This window comes from Cibotium barometz, chromosome 33, assembly GCF_041138505.1.
Source record: "Cibotium barometz isolate CiBa-2024 chromosome 33, ASM4113850v1, whole genome shotgun sequence".
In the NCBI taxonomy this organism is placed as follows: domain Eukaryota; kingdom Viridiplantae; phylum Streptophyta; class Polypodiopsida; order Cyatheales; family Cibotiaceae; genus Cibotium; species Cibotium barometz.
The window spans coordinates 42,657,147-42,682,248 of NC_141078.1; the positions used below are offsets into that span (position 1 = coordinate 42,657,147).

The 25,102-nt window shown below is 39.5% G+C and overlaps 2 protein-coding genes across 5 annotated transcripts; one reads left to right on the forward strand and one right to left on the reverse strand.

Annotated features, from left to right (window-relative positions):
- Positions 1-620: 620 nt before the first annotated feature.
- Positions 621-9,734, forward strand: LOC147619587 (uncharacterized). 4 transcript variants are annotated; one of them, XM_086773579.1, is made up of 5 exons: positions 624-1,089; positions 1,952-2,067; positions 8,511-8,624; positions 8,827-8,910; positions 9,086-9,734. In XM_086773579.1, the coding sequence occupies exons 1-5, from the start codon at positions 867-869 to the stop codon at positions 9,140-9,142; spliced, it is 594 nt and encodes a 197-aa protein (XP_086629705.1). In that variant the 5' UTR covers positions 624-866; the 3' UTR covers positions 9,143-9,734. The 4 variants fall into 4 exon arrangements, with proteins under 4 accessions (XP_086629707.1, XP_086629705.1, XP_086629708.1 ...); XM_086773580.1 differs by having other exon boundaries at positions 627-1,089; positions 1,964-2,067; XM_086773581.1 differs by lacking the exon at positions 8,511-8,624 and having other exon boundaries at positions 621-1,089.
- Positions 9,735-21,244: 11,510 nt separating this feature from the next.
- LOC147619588 (SEC1 family transport protein SLY1-like) lies at positions 21,245-24,839 on the reverse strand. The gene is made up of 3 exons (XM_086773252.1): positions 24,825-24,839; positions 24,542-24,620; positions 21,245-23,195 (listed from the first exon to the last, which is right to left on the reverse strand). The coding sequence occupies exons 2-3, from the start codon at positions 24,570-24,572 to the stop codon at positions 21,394-21,396; spliced, it is 1,833 nt and encodes a 610-aa protein (XP_086629378.1). The 5' UTR covers positions 24,573-24,620; positions 24,825-24,839; the 3' UTR covers positions 21,245-21,393.
- Positions 24,840-25,102: the final 263 nt, after the last annotated feature.

The window sequence follows — 25,102 nt, forward strand, 5'->3', positions numbered from 1 at the left end:
ATGGTGTTTTGGCATCGAGTTTCTTCAGAATGTGAGAATGGGCAGGTGGACATAAGAGGCAATTCATGTGGTTTGCTCCTATATCAATAACACACCTTCCCTTTCTTCAAGTAGCTACATAAGGTAAAAGGTTCATGAAGGAGCCGACTTGTGGGGCTTGCTTTGTAGCTTGTTCTGTGTCTTTATTGGCTTTAGAAGGTTATTACCTCTTTTGGTACTCTAGGCATGGATGTGAATTGAAGCACTTACAATGTTAATTTTTTGACATCAATGTAAAAAAGGGATGCAATCAATATTCACAATAGGTGGATGGAGGATTCATGAAGTGTTCTCTTTATACTTATCATCGAATTTTCGAAACTGCGCACTTTCCCAATTCTATGTGAGATTCTCATGGAGCCAAGCGGTGTTTGATATATATATTTTTTGATCAATCAAATGAAGGAAATTCATCGAATCAATCGATTTTTATTATGAAATATTTACTTACTAAATACCGATTTCATAACTAAATTGTATGAAAATTCATTCCTTAAAATAAGGGCTAGGTTGATCTACGGTGTCGATTTCACATGCGGGCGGCGAAGGTCGATGCTTGGCCATTATCTCTCGATGTGTGAGACGATTTTTCGAGTGGCCGCCACATTCTCAACACACCCCTTCAGCTCATTATTCCGCTCTAAAACGAGCCGAATCGCCTTGGGTGAAAAATACTCAGGGTAAAATCGAGAAACTGGGCACGCAGAGATTAGGGTTTCCCTGCCAGGGTTGAGCTTGGAATAGGGTTTCAGAGCTGCGATTAGGGTGTCCATCAAGGTTTCAGTGCTCATTCTGAGCTGTGATTAGGGTTAGCACTTCTGAAGCCAATGGGCATGCTTGTTTATTCAGCGTTTTTAGGGTTAGGGTTTCGGGTCGCAGGGGGAGCCTGCCATCCATGGCATCTGTTTAAGGACGCAAATACGCAGAAGGCGATGAAGGTGCAAGTTCGGTTCTGGCAGAGTCCACACAGTGCTCCGCCCTTGGCTTGCCGTGGACAGTCCAGTTCAAGTTTTAGACCCCCTCAAGATACAGTCCTCGAAGCACTCTCAGGTATGGCATAAAGGTTTTTAAAAGAGTTTTCTTGTAATGGAAAAAAAAGGGGGAAAAAAATGTTTTTTAAAGGAGGAAAACAAAGGAAAATAGAGAGTGAAAAATAATTATAAATAGGGGCATTACAATTCATGAATAATCCTTTGGTTTAATAAGGATCATATGGGTATATAAAGGAGTGCTTCCTTACATGCTGAAGTACTGACATATATTCACATGTATACATAATACACACATTCAGGAATGAACATTTGGCACCCATTGCATTCAGTAAACATATATAATAGAGGTATACATGGTATACATACTTATTTGCTGAACTAATTCTTTCTATTTGCTACTTCCCTTAGTGCTAGGCTTCATTATGGCTGACTCTATTCTTTCTATTTGCCACTTCCCTTAGTGCTAGGCTTCATTATGGCTGACTGTGCCCTGCATCTCCGGAGGTTTGATAGAAACTCAGTATGAAGGGCTTTGTGTGAATATATGCTCTTATGTGTGTGTGTGTGTGTGTGTGCGAGTGTATGAGAGCATATCTTAATACAGAGTTCTACACCCACTATTGGGCACTAATGATGTTAGTGGGGATGTCGTAGTATCTAGTCCATACTATGCATAATAGAGTTGATAGTATATAGTCTTGTGGGTTGACTACCATGAGTATATAACACGCACGTTCCTAAAAGGTGAATTTGGGTGTGTTCCTAGATTCATCTAGGTATATATATACATATATACATGCCGAATCTCTGGGCACCCGTCTTATGCCCATGCAGTGTCATGGAGTTATACCTGTTATACCTTTATTTTTTCAAGACATTCTTTAAAATGCATTTTAGAGCTGAATCCCTCTTCCTTCTAGTGCTGTTTTCAGAAGCTGCAAAGGCAGAGGGCAGAATTGCACAAACTACAAACATAGTGATGGGAGGTACAATCTCTGGAACATCAGATGATGAATGGAAGGCGTTAAATGAGAAGGTAGGTTCTCCTGTATGTAAGAATTTGTTCACAGAATTGAGCATTATTGGATGATGTATGATGCTTTTTTTTTTTGGAGAGGAAAGGGGAGAAGAGAGCAGACATAAAGAGGGAGAAGAGGGAAATAGAAGGAACTTAGGAAAGGCCTCATGTGAGGAAAAGGGGTGAGTGGTGCAGTCGCCAGCCCTTTTCCTCCTGAAAGACCAACCCCTAGCCTTGTATGGCCATTATGATTGACGGGAGGGGGCACATATCCTTGACACATAATCGTTCTCAGTTGACAGCGACGTGCAGGTTCAAGATCTGACACTTCAACTGTGCACAGACACTGCTGATATGTTCAGATCTGATGGATCTTATGCTCAAACAAGATCAATTAGTTATATGGGTCTGATAGGCTTTCCGCTGACCAAGGACCATGACAGTAGTGTAGGGATTGGTTGTGAAGAAAAGTTGACCCCAGCCTGTTTCCAGCTGTCACAGTCATGGGGGAGGCAGTTACGATGGAGCTAGGCAGGATGACAGGTAAGCATCATGGCAAACATGTGAGCGTTTTGGGCAGATATGGACAGGCGGGCATAGGGGACGGTCACACATTAGCATGTGCAGAATGTTAATGATGATGGGGATCAACAGTTGGAAGCTGAAGCAAGTCTTTAAAATTGTCTACAATGGTGCTCACAAAGCAAAATCTGAGGGGAAACTTTGCAAACAGAGGCTGAACTAAAGTGACCTTAGGTGAACAGTTTGATCCGTGGATAACCATTCTGAAGTCTTTTCGAAGACAAGGTCGCCTTCTCTGAATAATGGACAGCAATATATACTTGATTTATTTTAAGTATTCAGCTAGTTGTCTCTCCAATTCCTCTTGCTCTACTTTGCTAAGCCTATACGGATTTTTAAGCACAATTGCACTACCATACACTAGATCTAAACTTCCCTACTAGGTGGTTATCCATCAAGCAAATCTTTAGGAAAATATCTTCAAACTCATGAATTAAATCAGAAAATTCAACATAATAACTTACAATTTTGTCTATAGCAAAGTAAATCAACACAAAAAATAAGGTCATAAAGAATTACCTCTTATGTCCTCAGTATCCATTGCTCTAGCTCTATCGAACAACATCATGTTGGCGTGTGTTCTTCCTTCAAACTCAAAAGAAATTGAGCGGTTTAAATAATTTCTTTGCAGAGCTTGGCCCAATCTAGAAAGCGTTTTCCCGCCTAGGAGAATATGTCTTGTCTAAATTTGTAATTTGAAAGTCCAAAGGTTGTTTACACACTTGAACCTCCACTTTGACACCATTAATCGTAATAGTGTCCTACACCTTCTTATCAATGCCCTTTTTCCAAAGACACCATGTACTTATGAGCACTTGAAGTTTCGGGCAACTTCATTTTCTTGACCAATGCATAATTCAAGAAGTTATGTATGGCATTGTTGTCTACCAGGAGAGAGAAAAAGTGAGAGATTGGTGTCAGGGTTTTTGTGTATTTAATATGGTACAAAAAGGTTGCTAAAAAGCTTGTACATGATTGAGCCCTTGGTTAGCCCCAAAGGGGTTGACATTTGGCCCTACATACTCTTCTACTGAATGTTGTGATGATGAATGAGCGAATGATGACTGAATGAACTTGATTTACGACTTGATGCTTATATATTTGTTTGGAGTGTTGGTCGGCCAATCCTTGGACAAGAAAAAAACAATGTTTTTTCTCATATAAATGTGGCGTTGCTCTCATGCCCTGCCTAGTTTGCTGTTGTCCGACCTCTGATGTGTGGCCGACTGGTCGTTTGGATGCTCCAGACAGCCCGGCTGCATGGCTGGTTGTCGACTGGGCATCCAAGTCCTCCATGATGCTGATGTGTATGCTGATGAGATGATGATGATGATGTTGATGCTATTGATAATCATGATGGTACCACTGATGCTATTGATGATAATGAAGATGATGACACTGATGATGATCTAATTGCTGTCCAAACTAATGGATTAAACTAGGGATTTGGCTATTCATATTGAGGATTAGCCATGGCACGGGTGTGCCCGTGACATCCCCTCTTGCTAAACTTGATGACGGGGTGGACACTCTGTCATCCTTCCTTCCAATGAATGCTGGGAAAGTATTAGTTTGGATTTTATCACTTCATTGCCACCTTCTTCTTAAGGCAATAAACAGATTCTTGTGGTGGTTGACAGATTTTCTAAATTGGCACATTTCATTCCGTGCAAGAAAGCAGCCCAGGCTTCAGATATTACAGTACTGTTCATACAATATATCTTCAAACTTCATAGATTGCCAAAATCTATAGTTTTTGATCGAGATCCAAAGTTTACAGGTCATTTTTTGACTTAGATATTCAAGTCTCTTGGTACAAATTTACTCTTTAGCTCTGCTTATCATCCACAGACAGATGGACAAACGGAACGAGTTAATTAGATTTTGGAAGAAATGCTGTGTCATTATGTTCAGTCTCGATTAGCTTCATGGGAAGAATATTTATCTTTGGTGGAATTTGCTTATAATAATTCTTATCATTCAGCTATTGGAATGACACCTTTTCAAGCATCTTATGGCCATACTCCCCTTGTTCTTGCTAACTTTGTTGCAGATTAACTCATTCAGGAAATGCAAGATATTCTATTACAGATTAAGGATAAGATGGTCAGCGTCCAAGAGCAATATCAGCGCACAGCTAATAAGCGTCATTGTCACATTGAATTTCAAGAAGGAGACTTGGTATTATTATATATTGTCCCTCATCGATACAAGACAGTGAAATCAGTCTTCCCAAAGCTTTGCCCAAGATATTATGGACCCTTTCGTATTATTAAGAAGAACTCATCTCTCAGTTATAAGTTGGAGTTACCGCCTTCTTGGGGTAGAATTCATCCAACTTTCCATATTTCTTGGCTCAAGAAGTTTGTGGACGGTGATTTTTCAGTTTTAGATATTTTGGATTATGTTCCAGAAATCGAAGATGAACACATACTCTTAATTCCAGAGACAATTCTTGATGTCAGATAGAAAGAAACACGACATAAGCTCACTACAGAATTTTTGGTTAAATGGAGAGATCTTGATGATTCCGACTCTACTTGGCAAAGTGATGAAGAATTATTGGAATATCCAGAACTTCTTCGAGAATTCTTTCAAAGACAACCATCTCTTCTTAGCCGGAAGTGGGAGGGAATGTCACGATTGTGACTAACTCTCTTAATCTCTCCTTAATTACTCCTTAATCTCTTATTAACTGAAAGGACACCTGTGATACCCTTACACATGGGTCACTATCAAAGGACATGTCTATTCATTAAAAGACACACCCCTAAGTTCAAAGGACATAACCATTGATTCAAGAGCCACACTCCTTCCCAAGGATGTGTCTCTTCACTTATACCCTTTCAGTCTCTATTTAAGAAAGCCTCCTGTCTCAATGCAAACAACTTAGTCTTTTCTTGCAGTATTTGTCTTATGTTCATTAATTAAGTCTTAATCATGTTAATAAAGCTATAAAAGCTTTCCAGCGGGGAACAAGTCTCGTCCCCTTTCAGGAATAATCCATGGGCACACTAGCCAGGATCAATACAATCAATGAATACAAAACAGATAGATATGTTGATGTAGGATATCCAAGTCGATGTCGATGTCAATGTCGAGGCACGAGATCTTTGATGCCGTGCACACGACGGAGATGACCCACAAGTATCTCTCGTCGGGCTAGTACCAAATCCAAATCTAATGAATCCAAGTCCAAGTTCCAAGTCCAAATCAAATCGAAAACCAAGTCCAGATCAAGTCCAAGTCCAAATCCATGTCCAAGCTATATGTCTAAGTTCCATGTTCATGTCCAAGTTCTCGATGTCTATGCTCCATGTCCAAGCTCTATGTTCCATATCCAAGCTCTATGTCCAAGTTCAAATCCAAGTTCCAATGAGTAATCTCCACAACTCCTACAACCTTGTCGATGAAGAAAACCATGGAAAAGCTCTTTCTGGCAAGAAAACTGATATAAAACTTGTTTTAATGGTTTTTGGGCGATAAAAACATCCAAAAAGCAGTTTTTAGGGTTTTTGGAATTTTTAGGGTTTCTAAAATTTCTATCCGTACAGCTCCTTACCGCCCATGCATATGCCCATACAAGTCTAGGGCTGACCGTACATTTGAAAAGCAAGTTGGAGAAGGTGTTGATGGTGAAGAAGAAGCTCTCCATTATCATAATGATGCCCACACACACTCCACGATCTCCTTCATGATGCTACAAGAGAGGTTCTAGCCTTTTTATACTTGAAAAGGGCTTTGCTTTTTGCCAAAAGCTCTTCCATGCTTTTGCTTTGCCTTTTTATGCTTTGCTTTTTTTACTTTTATTAATAAAATATTACTCAAGTTTTGGTGCTTTGCTTTTTTGGCTTTAAGGCCTTGCTTTTTGGCCTTAGAGCTGCTCTTTGAGAAAGCGCCTTATAGCTTTTTGGTCCGGCTCAGTCTCCTCTTTCCAATGGTGCCCTTGGCTTGCGGTCAACCTTGTTTGACTTTTTGCTTTTTCTTGCTTTTTGACGAAGAATGGTGCTTTTTCTTAATCAAACCTTATGGACCCTGTCCCTATGTCTTCTTCCACTTGTTTGGTGTCCGGGCATTGATTTCATCATGTGAAATAGAGCTAGGAGGGCCAAATAGTTACGTCTTCTTTTTATGCCTGGTAGATCCTATTGTAGTCGCAATTGGTACTCACCTAGAGGTTTTAGCTGGAAATTGAGGCCGTGGGCGTAGGAGTGTCCTTAATTTGAGGTTCTTGTAAATTATTAATGGAATCCATCAATTTTTTTAGAGAAGTTACAATCATGCTGAACTGGACTTTTAAAATTTCTGTTCGCGATTCTAACACCTTATGGTCAAGCTTGGGAAACCTAGAGCTGCTTATTCATTCTCTACTTCTTGGTCATGAAAGTGTGTAGACATTTCCATTTCTTCATCACGCTCTCCTATAATATACCCCTCCAATTCTGCATCTGACACAGAGCCTATTTCCCTCTCTTGGAGAAGCCATTATTACTGCACAAAAGAAAATGCAAATAAAATGCTGAAATTTAACTACACATCTATCAAGAAGCTTTTGAGCTGAGGTCAGTTGACTAGAAGTCGGTCAGATGTCAAGACACATTAGATGACACCCCCCCACCCTGGGTGGCGCCAAGGCGATCCTTCTGTAGTCGCAATTGGTACCCCCATTATTTGTATGTGGTTTGCCTGGACTGGTTTTGGGTTAGCCCACAGGCTGTAGATAGCCCTCAAAACTGCCGCAAACCTGTACATATCGTCCATTTGGATTTTCTGGCTGCAAGTGATGCTCGCTTTGCTGAATATGTTTCTGGCCTGCACATTCTCATAGGTTTTTGCCCCCAAACATGGATTTATTCTGCACCTGCTGCTAACCTAGTGCATCTGCACTTGTCTGTACATTGAGTGACCTTGTCCCTGTATCAAATATGGCTTACAGTGACTGATTACCCTCCCAAGTGTGACACACCTCACTTGTGGTACACAGAAGAGAGAGGCCCATGGGCAGGCGTAGGTGCCACATGGGAGGTGATGACGTGGCAGGTCGTGAACTTGGCCAACAACAGTAAAACAGACCGACCAGTAGCATTGGTGCATATATATAGTAGGCAGCCAAATTTTCATAATCATCTACTTTCCTCAGCATTGGACTTCATATAGCGTTTCTCTGTAGGCGAACTTCCAGCCAGGAGTGCTGGTCAGAGGGCTGCAGTTGACGTTTTCACTCAGTCATATCCTTTGTACAAGAGATTCAATAGTATTACTTCTTTCTTGTACATAATATAGATAGTAATTTAGGACTCTAGTGTGTGTGTGTTGTGTGTGATTTGGCCGCACTCTTCTTTCTATCTCCGAAAACCCTAGCATATAGGCACAAGTGTTCTACACCAAGCTACCTTGTACATGGCCACAGTACCCATGGCACATGCATCCATCGGTATGCATCATGCATGTGACTATTATTGGCCTTTGGTGCAAAAGTTCTGAAAATCTTATGTAGCCTTTTACATCATGTGTTGGAAATTTACTTAACTCGGAAGTTTCCTACCTAAACCCCTCGTGCAATGTCATGAATTGGTATTGCCAGTCACACTCAAGGTATGTGGATGCTGCTTGTCAACCAGGGTCTCATAGGTTCCTGTACTTCTGAGAGGAAGGCTACTTTGGTAGAGATTGTACCTCTGTCAGGGTGGTCACACTAAAATGGAAAGCCCATAATATTAACACTTTGCGGAGTTGCGTTTGGCAGCAGAATGCTTTTTACAAGGCTGGCCAGTGTGATTGCTAGCAATTTTAGCTTGATTTCTGTGCAAAATTGTGAGACTGAAGTGCTCAAACAGCACTTTCAGAGCTTCTAAATGGTTCACATATGGCTTCTACAGGTGAATTCCTACCCCACCAGAGTAAATTTCACTGCGATTGGAAGTGGTGGAGATGACTTTGTTCAAGCTATGGTTGGGGCAGTTGAATCTGTTCTTCAGTGTCCCATCCCAGAGGTTCTTATCGGTTCTTTTTAATCATCGAGATTTACTGTTTCATGAGATTGACATTGGAGTTGTCACGTGTAGTTGATTTAGGCTATGTAATGCATCCGTAAGAGGAGCTTTTGCCAACTTTTTATGTAATTATCTGGATAAAGACAAATAATTATGGACTGAGTTAAGTTCTGGTGTTTGGGATTTTTTTTTTGCTTTGCAGGATGAAGTGAAGCTGAGCTTGTCCTCCAAGGGAAGATATGTTTCTGTCAGGATCGGACCAGTGGCAGTTGATTCTAGTGACCAGGTCTCTTTATTGTGTTTTTTTTTTCTGTAGTTGCTCTGATCTTATTATGATGGCCTTTGTGTATATGTTGATGTAAAATATACATAAACATGCAGGCGTGGGCAGGTTAAGTGTACATCCGAGCGTTTGCATGCTAACGAACTATGGTTAATTAAGGGTTTTGGTGATTCTGCAGGTTCAGGCAGTGTATAAAGCTATGAAGAGAGATGACCGAATGAAGTACTTCTTATGAATCTATGAAGCAAGAAAAACACCAGGGAGAAGGATTGCCACCTCTCACGAGCCTAGATTGATTCAGTTGATTTTTTTCGGAATTCAGCTCAATTGTCTGTCTCTAAAGCCAGAGCTTACAATTCAAAGTGTGGCCTGCAGTTTCAGTGGTTTAAGCCCTTGTCAAAGGTGGGGTTGTTAAAAACTGTAGCTGCCTTGTTGTATATATAGGGTGTATTGCCCATTAATGTTATCTGCAGTTTTTAATGTGCTTTCATGGAAAAGTTGGAATGTAGATGGAAGCAGTATTGTTGTGGTGCCAACATTGCCTTTGTAGCTTCTTGGATCTTTTGGTTGCACTGAGTGTGTAGATGTTTGGCACAATTGGGAAAAACAAAAAGGTGCTATGGTTGTCTGCATGGTAGGATGCAAACACCCACTACATTTTCATCATCAAAGTTGATGCCACACGGTATGCATGCATCAGCCACAATGATTGTAGTTGAATCATGGGGAGGCACATTTGGTTGTCAATACGCCACAACATCTGCACTGTAAAGTCACACTTGCAAGTGGGTTGATTGCACAATATCAACATGCTGTTGGAATTCATCATGCCACGTCAAACCAACCAAGCCAGTAAGAAAGGGTTGTTGCAAGTAATTCATGCATGTTCACATGTAGAGCAACTACATCCCTCTCCAATGGGGTCATATCTTCTTCATGGCCAAGGAGCTACAAGGGGGAGATGCCTTAGATAAGCCTCCACCTTGCTCGAGCCTACAATCAATGCTTCCTTGCCTGGACATACCAATACCACCTGTTCGGGACATATACATGTTTATACTAATATAAACATATATATTTAATACATGTATGTATGTATATATACATGTATACATAAATACATAAACTAACAGGTATATATGAGTATAAACATGTATATTTAATATATGTATGTATATATATACACGTATAAATAGATACATAAACTAATAGGTATATATATATATATATATATATATATATATATATATATATATATATTATGCGCGCACACATATATACTCATATATGCGTGCGTGTGTGTGTGTGTGTGTGCACACACACACACACCCACACACACTCATATATACCTATTAGTTTATGTATTTATTTATACGTGTATACATACATACATACATATTTAAATATACATGTTTATACTCATATATACCAATTAGTTTATGTATTTATTTATACGTGTATATACATACATACATACATACATACATACATTAAATATACATGTTTATATAAGTGTATACATGTAGGCGCGTGCGCATGCACACATATATGTATGTATACACGTAAATGTGTTATATGTATGGTGTGTGTTGTGTATGTATGCACACACACACACACACACACACACACATACATACATACATATATATAAACATATATATTTAATATATGTATGTATGTATATACACGTTTAAATAAATACATGAACTAATAGGTATATATATATACATACTATAAGGGGGGGTGTGTGTGTATGTGTGTGTGTGTGTGTGTATATATATATATGTACAAGTATAAATAAATACATATATGTATATATATGTATGTATATATATGTATACACATATATATATATATGTATATACTTATATAAGCATATATATTTAATATATGTATGTATGCATGTATATATACACTTATAAATAAATACATAAACTAGTAGGTATATATGAGTATATATATACACTTATAGGGGGTGTGTGTGTGTGTGTGTGTGTGTGTGTGTGTGTGTGTGTGTGTATATATATATATATATATATATGTACAAGTATAAATAAATACATAAAATAATAGGTGTATATGAGTATATATATACTTATAGGTGTTTATATGTGTGTGTGTGTGTGTGTGTGTGTGTGTATACACGTATATGTATATACATGTATACATAGGGATTTTTTTCCCCTTTTCTTTCGACCTTGCAATAAGGGAGGAAGAGCTAGCTGCATGGAACATCGTGGGGTCTATGCATTTCTTAGCAATAAATGATGAAAATTATCTTAGGCAAATAACTCTTGGCATCACACCTTGTGTCTTGGAATAAGCTTGGATATTTAGCATTTTTCCTAAAATGTATTAGAGATCAAAAAAATATTTTTTCTTTTGGAGAAAATCGTGTATAGGGGAATCTCCTTTATTCCACATGTTGAGTTTTTAGGGAAAAGAGGAGCATTTATAGGCCACTTTGGTCCCTCTTTACATCACTCGGAGGGGAAAGCTAAGTGCTTTCACAATCGTGTTACGGAAGGATACTCGTACATGGTTCTTATCTCTAAATCTGAAAATTCATGAAAAGTATACGGAATTAGAAGCAACTTTTCGAGCAAAGTATATCAAGGCTCAATCCATTGAAGTGCTTTGGCAAAAATAATAGTCTTTATATCAAGAGAAGTTGGAATCCACCTGTATAAGGAGGTAATCAAATACAAAATAGGTGGAATAATCCTCCACCTAGAGAATCGATAGCAATGGTTGCACCTAATCCACCTTTACTAGATGGGGGGGTACATGTAGCGGAATTTGACGAAAGGGATAGGAAATAGAACATGAAGAGGAAGTAAAAATAAGATATTGCGGAAGGAAGTAAGAAGAAAAGGAGAAGGAGAATTGGATTGTTACTCTTGGTCATGGCGTGGAACTATATAATTTGAGAGGGGATATGAGGAAGCAGGGACCTAACATCAATTGGCCTCAGTTTTTTGCTATGTGTTCATAGGCGAGGAGGAAAGTAAATAGAAGTACAAGCATTAAAATTACAAAAAAAAGAAGAGTGAGCAGCCTGTTTCTATTGTTCTTATAGCACCATTGGAGGTCCAGGAGGATGTCGTTCCTACTTTGGATTGTGTAATTACAAGCCAAATAGTTTTTAAGGTCCTACTAGAAAGTGGAGCCAAGATCTGCTTAATGATGGAACCATTAATGCACCAGTTGGGACTCATGATACATCAGGCTTCTCCAATTAAGGTGAAGATGACAAATTATTTACATCTGAGTCATCAAGAATCTTAAGGTGTGTTTTTGGGGTTTCTATTGTGTTGTTGATTTTTATGTTATGACAACCAAGGGAGATGGCTACCCGTTGATTTTGGGATGATCGCCATCAAAGTGATTCGAAAATGGGACAAAAGACAATTGGTGATGCAACCTAATGGAAAAAAAGTAGTGGTTTATGACATGAAAGAAAAGAAGTAAAAAGATATACAGTGATGAAAATTTAGATGATACAAAGATTGATGAAGAGTATTTATATTCATAAGAGGAATTCAAGACCACGAGTGACACTGGAGATTCATCTATGGAGGTGATGGGGTGACACTTAATTCACAGGTAAACAGGGAAACTACAACTGAGGTTCAAGAAGAGTTGAAGGCAGATCAAAGCAAGTTGGAAGTTATGTTAGCAGATGACTCGAAGCTCAAAGAGAGGAAGGAGTTCTTGGATATGTTAAACAGGTATCCTAATTTGTTCATTTTTTATTACACACAGATTAGAGGAGTAAATGCCATAGAACATCACATTGAGTTGAAGGAGAATGCCAAATCAGTAGCTCAAAAACTACAACAGTTGGGAGTGGTATAGCATGATGCTTTGCTTAAAGAGGTAACAGGCTATTAAAAGTTGGATTTATATATCTTGTAGAAAAATTTGAATGCGTTTCTCTTGTGGTGGTTACTTCTAAAAAGAATGGTAAATGGCAGGTATGTGTGGATTATAAACCACTTAATGTAGCAACAAAGCAGGATCATATTCCTCTACCCTTTCAAGATGAAATTCTTAATGAAGTGGCTGTTTATAAGCATTATACGGTATATGATGGTTATTCAAGTTGTTTTCAGATATGGATTACAGAAGACGATCAGAAAAAGACTACATTCATCACTCCATGGGGATGTTTTGCCTATCATGTGATGCCATTCGGATTGACAAATTTCCCTTTAACCTTTTAAAGGTATATGAATTATGTCTTTCAGCCATTCTTTGGGAAGTCTATCATGGTATATAGTGATGATTTTTGTATTTATAGCCCTCACATTTTACATTGTTTGAGAGTGGAAGGTTTGCAAAACAATTGGATAGCTTGGGTGGGCAATTAAACTATGAGAAATGTAAGATTTCCAAGAAAGAAGTAGTTCTAATCGGCCATTTAGTTTCAACAAAGGGAATTTCACTAGACCCATCCAAGATTAAAAAACTTTTGGATATATACTTGGCCTAGTTAACATGTTGATGTGGTTCATTGGTGTAAAACTTGTCATGCTTGTCAATTAGCTGATGATAAGAGATTGATGCTTATGGATCATTTGAGAAATGGGTATTAATGCTATTGGACCTTTGCCTAGGACTCATAATGGCAAAGTTTACATTTTGGCTGTAGTGGATTATATGACTAGATGGGCTGAAGCAGTGCATGTCCCAAGGGTGACAAAAGTTACAGTTTCTAGATTTATCTTTTCTCATATATGTTGCCATTTTGGTGCACATTTGGAATTGGTTTCAGATTGTGATCCAGGCTTTCGACAAGGTATATTGAAACAGATCCTTGATAGACTCAATATCAGATAGATATTCTACTCCTTATTACCCACAGTGTAATGGTTTAGTGGAAAAGATTAATGGTATCTTGTGCAAAATCATAGCTAAACATGTGGAAGCTAAGCCAAGGACTTGGGATCGGCATTTGGATGGAGCACTTTGGGCATATAGGACTACCTTTAAAGCCTCTACACAATTTACTCCCTTTCATCTCGTTTATAGTCAAGAGGCACTTGCTCCTATTGAAGTTGATGTACCAAGTGTAGAGTTTTTGAAGAAGATAAACAGGGATCCTAATGATCTATTCCAAGATAGACTCATTGCCTTGCATCATTTTGAATTGGATAGAGAGACAGCTATTGATCACTTTATAACCACTTCTTAGGATGCTAAGAAGAAATTTGATTCCTTACTCAAGGAAAAAGGTCTACAAAAAACATGCTAGTGATTAGATATGAAAACTGTCTCGATAAGTGATTTAATGCAAAATTCTTGCAGTGTTGGGAAGGTCCATTTATCATCAAAGAGGTTTATGACAATGGGAGCTACCACCTTACATATTTATGTAGACGTGAGCATACCCCAGTGAATAGTTGGGGTCTCAAGCCTTATTTCACCCATTTTGGACAAATATGGTATGGTAAAGAGGATTCTGAAGTAGACTTATCCAAGATATAGCATGTAAGCCATGAATGCCTTAATTCATTGGGAGATGGTTCATAAGATCGGGATTTTTTTCTCCTTTTCTTTGGATCTCGTAGGAAGGGAGGAACAACTACATCGAACACAGTGGGGTCTATGCATTTCTTGGCAATAAATGATGGAAATTATCTTAGGCAAATAACTCTTGGCATCACACCTTGTGCCTTGGAATAAGTTTGAATATTTAGCATTTTCCCTAAAACTTAGTAGAGATCAAAAAAATCTTTTTTCTTTTGGAGAAAATCGTGTACATAGGGGGCTCTCCTTTATCCCCTCTCTTTACATATTAAGAGGCGTGGCTCTTGTGACTCTTGGCCTTGTGGTGGCTCTTGGTCTTGTGGCTCGGCACCCAATGCTTGGGTGCTTGATGGTGTGAATTTGCAAGCCTTTTTCAGGGGTGTCCACCAACGTTGGCTGTCCATCTTGCTTGTGCTTGTCCTCGTGTGGCTGTGCACTACCCATCCGTTGCCCATGCATAGATAGACTCCACACCCCATTTTTGGGTGAAAAAAGAATATTTTCTTCATTTCCTTAACCGGCCTAAAAAATAATATTTTTTTTAAAAAAGGAGTAGTTTTTTTTAAAAACAAAACAAGAAAGCTATCTTAAGCAAGGGACAAGCACGACTCACAATAAGAGAGGAGCACCATTCTTTTATAAAAGTAAAAGGAGAGAAATAGAGAGATTTTGGACATCTATATAAACCATCATATGTGTTACAAAAAAGGAGGGGGTGAGAGTAGATCTTAACATCATTAGCAAGAAGGGAGGTCAACTATGTCATAATCTTTGTGGGTGCATCAGTCAAAGAATTCAAGTCTTTTTCATGCAGGAAAACTTATACCCCAACGAGGATGAGATATCAGTGCTATTCGAATCTCTTCAACTGGGTGTCTTGTTGCACCTGTTCATCATGAGTGTTGAAAGTCCATTTATGTATTTGCTGCAAGGTAGATGGTAGTGAGGAAGGAGAGGGATCCTCTTAGATTCTCTTATTCAAAACATCTTTTTTGTATCCCTTTCTCACAAGAGATATACTCGTTATTTCTTAATATATATATATATTTAAAACAAGTCTTTTTTATGTAAGAGAGAGAGTGTGAGAGTTTTTGCGTTCATTTTGAGTGTGTTTTTAAAAAAAAGGTTAAGAGTGGATCAGATTGGGTGTGTGTTTTTAGCCCTTCACATTAACAGCTTGTTCAACTGTTTGCTCATCAATCTGAGCCCCTTCAACTATCTCTCTTCTCTAGATGTTCTTTCTTATTTCTTAGTCTCTTGCACTAAGGGATTATTGGGATTTTCTCTTGCTTTGAGAGTGTGTGCGTGTCTTGACAAGGTGGTATGAGGGAGTAGAGGGTGCTATAGAGGCCCGTTTCCATTTATTGCCTTCAATTCATGTATACATATATATAACTATTATCTACCTATCTACCTCTACCTCTATGTGTGTGTGTGTGTGTGTGTGTGTATCTACATATTTATACATATATATGTGTAGATAGATATATATATATATATATATATATATATATATATATATATATATATTACTATCTATGTATCTATCTACACACACACACACACACACTCATGCATATTGTTATTTTATTGTGCATCTCTTTTTTGGGGATAATTTCCAGATGATTGATTTACACAAATTAGCAAGTAATTTGGTGCCTTTCCAAAAAAATATACTAGACCTACACTTTTTCTTATCTAGAGTTAATCCCTTAGTATGAATGGATCAGTTTTGGCGGATTGATTCCTTATAGATGATACTAAGATGACAAACCTATTACATATCAAGGGTCTAAGATCCCTTTACCATATAAATCATAAGATATTTTGGGTGACATCTATAACACATGGTAGATCCTATGACACTTGCAAGACACACACATGCTAACTCTTTGTTTGTCTGTTTGGATGGATGCAGGTAATAGGATCTTCTCTCTCAAAGTATTTTCGTTGTTTATGCTCTACAATAAAAAATGTTTTTTTCACCAAATGGAGTAACTGGCTACTTAAAACATGATTATTGTACACAAAACCATTGCTATATAATCATGTTTAATGTTTTTACTGGTCAAGTTGGATAAGGTTCTTAGAGTTTCTTTGACTGCTGATATAGAAGACTGAAAACACACACACACACACATGTATGTGTCTGTGTGTGTGTGTGTGTGTGTGTGTGTGTGTGTGTGTGTAGAGGTATATAGGTATACTTATATATATCTATATATCTATAAGTATACATATATAGGTATATATCTACTTATATATAACTTTTTAGCTATCTATTTATTTATTTATTTATATATACATACATACATTGGGATTCCCTAGGCCTCCCAACAATCCTTGGTGATTATGCTGACACACTAGCGTTACCATTTGAGATTACAGAGACCATCGTGCCTTTATAAACGAAAGGTAGCACGACATTCATTTTATTAGTAGTGTCCTAGCTTATTCATGGGCACTCTTGGTTGTCCTTTTGTCTTAGGTATGGAAGAAGAGCTCTCAATGTACCCCGGTTCATCCTTCTTCTCTTCAAGTTCACGAGTGTGGGCTCCTAAATTCACAATCATCTAGTCAGGTAAGTCTCTCCAAAGTTAAGAGTTCCTTTGTAAAAGAGAACTTATTTTAGGACTCGGATTTTCGAGGATAAGAAGGTTGTGGGGCTACTATATTCCTCGTGTGATATTCACGCTCACTTGGCTCAAACTCACTCAGAGGTGTGGGGCTACTATATTCCTCGTGTGATATTCACGCTCACTTGGCTCAAACTCACTCAGAGGTGGGCTTGGACCTACCAATGTGTAGGGTATGTGCACTGATCCGTCCCTATAGGAGGCGGTACCTCTAATGGGGTCAAAATAAAGTCGTCATTGGCCTATTACATCGGAGAAAATATTGTGGTGACTATGATGACCCATGGAAGGCCAATTTTCACCTCCCATTGAGCCCTCCTTCACTACATCTAGCAATGTGGAATCTAGTTGGATTCGTTTCAAGCTCAGAACTGGTTCTTTTTACAGCTTCTTAAGAATGGTCACAACCCACGGGTTTGGCCTACGACCTCTTAAAGGTTGAGGTTTTCTTACTGGTTCTATGATTGGCTACTCTGAAGAAATAGGATCTGGGATATGCTCAGGCGGGGTCAATAGTTCGTACTACTTGACCACTTGCTCAAGTATTGGTGATGGCAATGAGAGCACAATATTGTTGTTAGGCCTAAGTACTGGACACTCCGTGCTTGTATGGTTTCGACGGCTGTAGATTGCACACCAAACCATATCTCTCTATGAAATAAATGTCGGTGTCCTACTTGAGGAACTGGCTGGGGTGGCCTTGGGATTGCTCTTGGGATTGGCCCTGCCACCACTGCTAGCCTAAACGGTTGAGCAGATTTTTTGCCAACTCGTCCATGCTCATGTCCTTGACTAGGACTCTAGCTGGTGTTTGTCGGGTACCCTTAGCCGTTGAGGCTTTGGAGGATGTGTCCCCTATCTCTTGGTTCGGGTGGATAACTTCTACATCCTTATCTTGCAGATTGTCTACTAGGTCTATTGCTTTGCACGAAAACACTCATCAAAGATGTAGAGATGGTTATCCTCTTGTTCTTGAGATCAATCATAAATTGATCAATGAGAATTTGTCTAGTCTTGAGTGCATCTCATGTGGAGATACTTGGTTCTAGCGATATAGTCCTGCATTGTTTCTCCCTCCTCTTGTTTGAGGTTATAGATTTGTTCGATGGGGCTCCATCTGTCTCCGTTAGGTGAGAATCCTACAATGAATATGTGTCACAAGATCTCTATAGCTAGCCTTTTCATATGGGTTTAGGGACCTAAACCACTAGCCCACTTTGCCTTCAAGGAAAAGTACGAATGAACAGAGCTTGGTGGGCTCATCAATCCTTCCCATGGCCTTGTAAATTTAATTGAATTTCGTTAGATAGTGAATGGGATCTCCTGTTCCATAAAATTTTGAGAATCATCCTGAAGATATAGATTGGCTTTATTTTTCCCAACTCTGAGCTTTTAGGTATTATGTTTGTGACTGAGAAGAATGCGAAGGAGAGGGTGAACTTGAGATCCTTATGAGAAAACACACACACACACACACACACACACACACACAGAGTAGACAAGCACACAAGAGAGATGGATGGTTGAATTTTCTTCTATTATCTTCTCTTCTCTACAACCATAACATAAAGATAAGAGTACATACTATAAGGGAAAATAATCTTTTACTATAACATGCAAATGGTCAGTTCATAGTGTAAACCTGACTATATGAACTGGCGCTATAACTATGCCATAACTCTAGTAAACCAAAATGGATATATCACACAGCCTGTAAACCTGACTATATGAACTGGCACTATAACTATGTCATAACTCTAGTAAACCTGACTATATGAACTGGCGCTATAACTATGTCATAACTCTAGTAAACCAAAATGGATATATCACAGAGCTTGTAAACCACTTGCGGCATATCACCCATAATCTTACCAAACATGCACATGGTTCTTATATCCTAGTGGCTACACCGTGTAGACCTCCTTTTGTAAATCACCATGTAGAAATGCATTCTTGACATCCTTTTGATGTAAAGACCATTTTCTTAGCTACAAACATAGCAACGTTTGCTCTCATTATTGCCATCCTAGAAACCGAATTGAAAGTTTTCTTATAATCAATGTCATAGGTCTGTGCATATCCCTTGGGTACCAATCTTTCCTTATACTACCTACTCATAGACCCATATGAATTTTTCTTACTTTATAGACCCACTTGCATCCAATTGCCTTCTTCTCCTTAGGAAAAAGCACCAACTTTCATGTCTCATTTGGATTCAATGTAGCCATCTTTTTATCCATAGCATCATCCCAATGCTTATGTCTAAGTGCCTCCTCCTTAAAATATGTGGACTCTATCTCTTGTATTGCTTTGACCACATAAGCATAATGACGGACTGTATACCCATCACATCTTAATCCAGCCACACTAGATATCTGACCCTCGTTAAGCATAATGACGGGTTATATACCCATCATATCTCAAACTATCCACTGGATATCAGACCCTCGTAGACATGCTTGCACCTGGAGCACTACTACCAAGTGTTCTCAACACCTCTTTGGCTCTCTGTACATGGTGTAATAACAGACATGATCCTGAACTCCTCATCAAGGCTCTGTTTTGAGCCACTATCCCCATTAAAATGACAAGCTGAAACATCATGCATTATGAAAGGTTGATTCATGTTCTCTTTTGCCTTTCGTGATACATGTAAATTTTTTGAATTTTAAACACATGTAGTGCCACTAATGATGTGTCAAAATTCATGGCATTTTGCCTCAATCTTCCTGACCAAGCTCTAACAATAGACCCACTACTAGAGGACTCTCCAGGTCCACTAAGCACATGTGATTGCAGCTCTCCATTTGTTTGCAACCACATTATTGTTTACATCAGCCTCTATATGGAATTCCTTCATTGGTGTATACCAATTACTCATCTCATAAAAAATAACATCCTTGCTCACTTGCATCTACAACCTTTTAACCTTGGGATCTAGTTTGATTCTCACTTTATTTAGTACTTTTTATTTAGGCAATGCAACCAAACACACTTTCAACTGTGCCAAATATGGTTTTCTAGTAAACTTTTGTTCAGGCAGCATCATGCCATGAACTATTGCAGTGGGGGTTTTGTTTTCATAATGTACACATCTCTTGCTTAGCAACGAAAGTGGAAAATGAGATTTGTAATGTCTACTTGAAAGGTGTTGGATAGTGGCTACATGGGTGAGGTTACCTCAACAAAACATGCATGCCACATTCAATACTGTGCTACCATTGGATTGGTAAATGTTCCAATACCTTAACTAGTTTTGTTAAGAGATATGTAAGCAACTAATTTACCTAAGAGATATGTAAGCTGTGTTGCCTTGTTAGGTAGAGGAGTTGACTTCATTCATGGAGAGACATCATGCATGCTCTGATAGTGACCCAAAATGAAGCACAATCTACGTCTTCTCCCTTCTAATTGAATTATTCATGAACACGACAAGAAAGAACTATTCATCTTCTCTATTCCATGGCTTCCTCGTGTGGCTTTGTTGTGTGCGCTCATGAATTGAATAGATAAATGGCTTTGATTATGCTAGACAATGAGTCCCACCTGTTCAATATACGAAAGTTAGCTACTTTGTACTCTTTGTTCTCATTCTTTATGTTGGTGATATTTTAAAAATTACCTCCTTTTTTTGGCACGATTTTCTTTTATAGGGTTACTAATGTGGCAGTGTAGTTTTTAAGTCAGGACACCATGTGGCACATGTGGGCATATCATACATGCGGAGACATATCATACCATGATGTGGGCATATACCTTGCACAACCATATGCATATGTACATACCATACATATTAACATACCATACACATAATGGACATGCATATTATACATGTCATAGGGATGAGAAGGCTCATCATCCTCCTCCTCCATGCTCTTACTACTACTCTTTCTCCATGTCATAGGATGAAAAGAGATATCGGAGGTGATGACTCGTCTCAAGCTGGAGGTGATCCACCCATGGGAGTCCACCCAGTGGAAAAGTATCCAAAGACCAAATCATCATACCTTGGAAGTCCCTGGAAATAGCCATCACTACAATGATGCTGCAAAAACACTGAATATGTCAACTTCGACCTCAAAGCAACTCAATACAGAAACAAAGCTTCTCATCTGCAAGTGTAAATGAACATGTGAGTCGAGACATGTGATCACAGGAGGAACACTCTCTAAGGTTAAGCATACTCATTAAAGTACTCCTCAACTTGATTGCTACAGCAGCAACATCCGCGCGGAATGTGTTCGCACCATCACCATCTTTATCAATACAAATAATCATAGGTCTTACAAGAAATTGTACTAAGGTTGGATATTAATGGTTACTGTGGTTGTGTGTTACCCCCCAAACCCATTTTCCTTCCTAAAACTCCAAGCTGTTCCACAAACTCTCTCCCCGTGAGAACCTCGGTTGTTCCATAGATGATATTCTTGACAGGTGGTTGTCGTTGTGCAAGCTCTTGTAGGCTCAAATACTCATTATAGTTTCCTCCTCCTATCATAAAGACGATTGCCTCCTTGAATGGTCCCTGCACATGTCCCCTAGAGCTCGTCTTTGGAGACCTTGGATCAAAAACAAGATATGCTTCCATTTCAGGTCCAGGTCTAGCTTCCATTAGTGCCTCCACTGCCCTTGTGACAGCCAACTGCCTTCCTCCTGATAGCAAGTTTTTCACACCTGCTGTAACCGCACTAAGTGATTGCCCATAGAGCTTCTCAGCCCAATCAACTAGGTTGCTTCTACTTCCCCCAGTCGCTGCTGCCAGAGTTGAGTTGAGAGATTTTATCTTTTTGACATAGAGGAAAGATGAAAGGTCTATATCTGCCTCTCTAAGAGCTCCTTCAATAGCTTCAACTTCTATGGCAGGGGTAGCTTCTACTGCTAGCAAATATACAATTGCAGTTCGGAGTTTGTCCTCCTTGGTCCCCTTGCCCTTGAGAACAGTCACAAGTGCATTTCGATCAACACTCCCTCGCCCAAGCATATCATCCTCTAGGTTATAGTATCCATCTAAAGACCTTACCTTGATTTCCCCTAAGAGAGCAGTGGCAATGTTTGTGTGCTTGTCTATCATCTTTTTCCTCTCAGTCAACTCTGGGAGAGAGTTTACAGCACTCATTAGATGCTTCGTGTTTCCAAGTAGCTCCTGATCATCAAAATCCATCTCTCCTTTGCTGCCTGTCCGTTTATTCACTGCATCAACATCTTGTTTGTACTTATTCAGCTGTGCCTCCACCATCTCTGCGACTTTAGGAAAGGGTGCACTACTGTTTGTAACCCAGAAAGAATCTGAATCATCTAGCTCATAAGGCTTCCCACCTTGCACTACCCTGTTCAACTTCATCCCCAAAACATCATGCACCATTGGTCTATAGCTCCACACATGCTGCACAGCAGCTGTAAGCTCAAAATTCCTGTCAAAGATGCACAAAATTGGACGTTGGAAAGAGCTACCAAGATGTCCGGCCTCTGTGAACAAGTTGTTTCGTGCAACCAGGTGATCTCTCAATCGGGCATCCAACTGCGATGCAACCATCTCTGCAGGTCCACCTTTGGGGCAGTGGATCACTGGGACCACCCCAAGAGTGACTAGAACACAGAATAGCCCATTTACAATACCTTCCACTGCTGCCTCCACGTCCTTGTCCTGTGCTTGGGGATCATTGAGCTGCACATATGTGAGTGGCTGGGCAAAAGAGAACATGCCATGCTCCAATGTGACAAACTCCAAATACTGATCATACACCTTGGAGATGCGCTGAATGCAATCAGCCTTGAGTGTGCCTGCTGCAAGATCTTCCAAAAGAGGGCGTGGGATGGAAGAGGAGAAATTCAGATGAAAACTCTCATAGATCCCCTTTGATGCATCTTTGATGATCCTTTCCACATTAGAGGCAGTGGGCTGGACAAAATATACAGCTGGCACATCTGGTATAGTTTGCCTTTCTTTGTCAATGGTGAAGTAGAGGGTTATCCCGTGTTTTCGGAGATCATTAACACGAATCAAAGGAGAGAGAATGTCCCGGCAGAAGCGATCTAGGATTAATACTTTGTAAACCTCCTCATCAGCTGTGCCACCACTCACAACCGAATGGTTCAAGTTCAGCATCTTCACCACAGCATCTGCATGCAAGCACAGAATATCAAAGCCTTAGAGCAAATGATACTCCTGTCCATGAGGAGAAACCATAATACCAATAAACAACCAACCACATCACCAGGTCTATCTTGCCTTCTTACTGCAGCAAGGTACACATTACCATGCATTCTAAGCAGATAAGAGGGAGGCTCTCCCACAGCAATCATAATTGCTGGGACTGCCATGGCACCATCTATGCCCTTCAGATAGCAGTGATCCCCCTGCCAGCAATGAACCGTGTGTGTGTGGATATCAAAAGCGTTGGTGTTGTTCACTATATTATTGGGACTGTTGTTTTTCTGTACATGCCAAATTTCTCAACACCACACTTTGCCTCATTTTCAGCCTTTCAAACCCTGCATTAGAAAGTGCAGGCCAAGGTGACCATGCCCAGGCAGAACAAGAATGTTCATAACCACCTCAAATGAAATGAGCATTCACTCTCTTAGCAGCAAAAACAGGCTGAAGTGCCTTGGTGGCCACTGATCGGTGAGATTGACCTCTAGTGGTAAAGAGAAGAATTTACTTCACCAGAGTTTCACCTGCTGGTACCCAGGCATTCAGGAAAATGTTTGCTTCGATGAAACGCTAGCATCCATCATCATGTCTTAAAAACCATAATAGCCAGGCAGAGCACAATAACTGATTGTCCAGAATGGCATACAGTATGCCCCCAACCACATCCAAAAAGGGCATGTTAGAATTTGCATCCCCTGCCGAATACCATAAGCTGATCCTTAGATCATTATTGGACATTTACACCGGCTGCACATGATTACAAAACAGGTGTGCCTCCTTTGCTACTTGGACAAACAGCAATGAAATGGTGTATTTCTTTGTGCCACGGCAACATAAGGTAGAGGGTTGCTAAAGGAAATGAAGGAAAGGGAGTTGACTACCCTTATATAATCACAAGTTAGGTCACACATAGTCGAGAGTTTGATATTCAGATGTGTTAAGCCCTCCTTCACATCAAATCTTTCCAGAACTGGTTGAGATTCACTCACTCCAAATAAAAAGGCTTTGATTCAAATTAACCACTTCTCTTTCTTTGAAGTGGCAGATCCATGAGCTAAAACTACCTTAATCATTTCAAATCTCCATTCTTATATGCAAGCTTAGCAGAATGCAAAGTCAATGACACCATAATAGCGTCCTCAATCACAACAAAACAACGCAAAATTGAGGGGAAAAAAACGTTTAAGGATTGTTCATGATCATCAGCACAGAGAGAAAGTGAAAAATAAAACCCTAACCCTAAAACACAATTGTTTGTTCTTGTGAAACTTTAGAGCTAATTTGTTCAGAAAGGATTAGGGTTTGCACACACCTGTTTGCTTCTGGCGAAGAGAAAGAGCCATGTTGAAGTGTGCAGATCATCAAATAGAAACGACCCTAAGGATCGGATGCTTGAAAACGAATTACGACAGTGGGTTATGAAGTTATTAACTGTATAATAACACTCTTAAAGCAAATTTTGGCCATTGCCTAGCAAAAGTGCCCATCAAAAAGAAGCTTTCAACCACAAAATTTTCAAGATTAATGAGATTAAAGTGTGAAGAAATTGCTTCTTCATACAATTCCCTTTTCAATCCATGGTGAAGAGTGCTCACCAAAATGGGGACTCTTGTGCCTTGCACGAGGAGAAGAAGGGTCATAAAAGTTTGTATCCTTATTCAAGAAACCCTCTCTTGTGGAGAAGCTAGGGTCCTCAACCACGCCTCCATTGGTCTTCAATCCATGATGAAAAGTGTTCACCAAAATGGGAACTCTTGTACCTTGCATGAGGAAGAGGAAGGGAGAAAATAAAGGGTCATAGTTGGTTTGCACCCTTAGCTGTTCAAGATTGAGCAACCCTCTCTCTTGTGGTGAAACTAGGGTCCTCAACCAA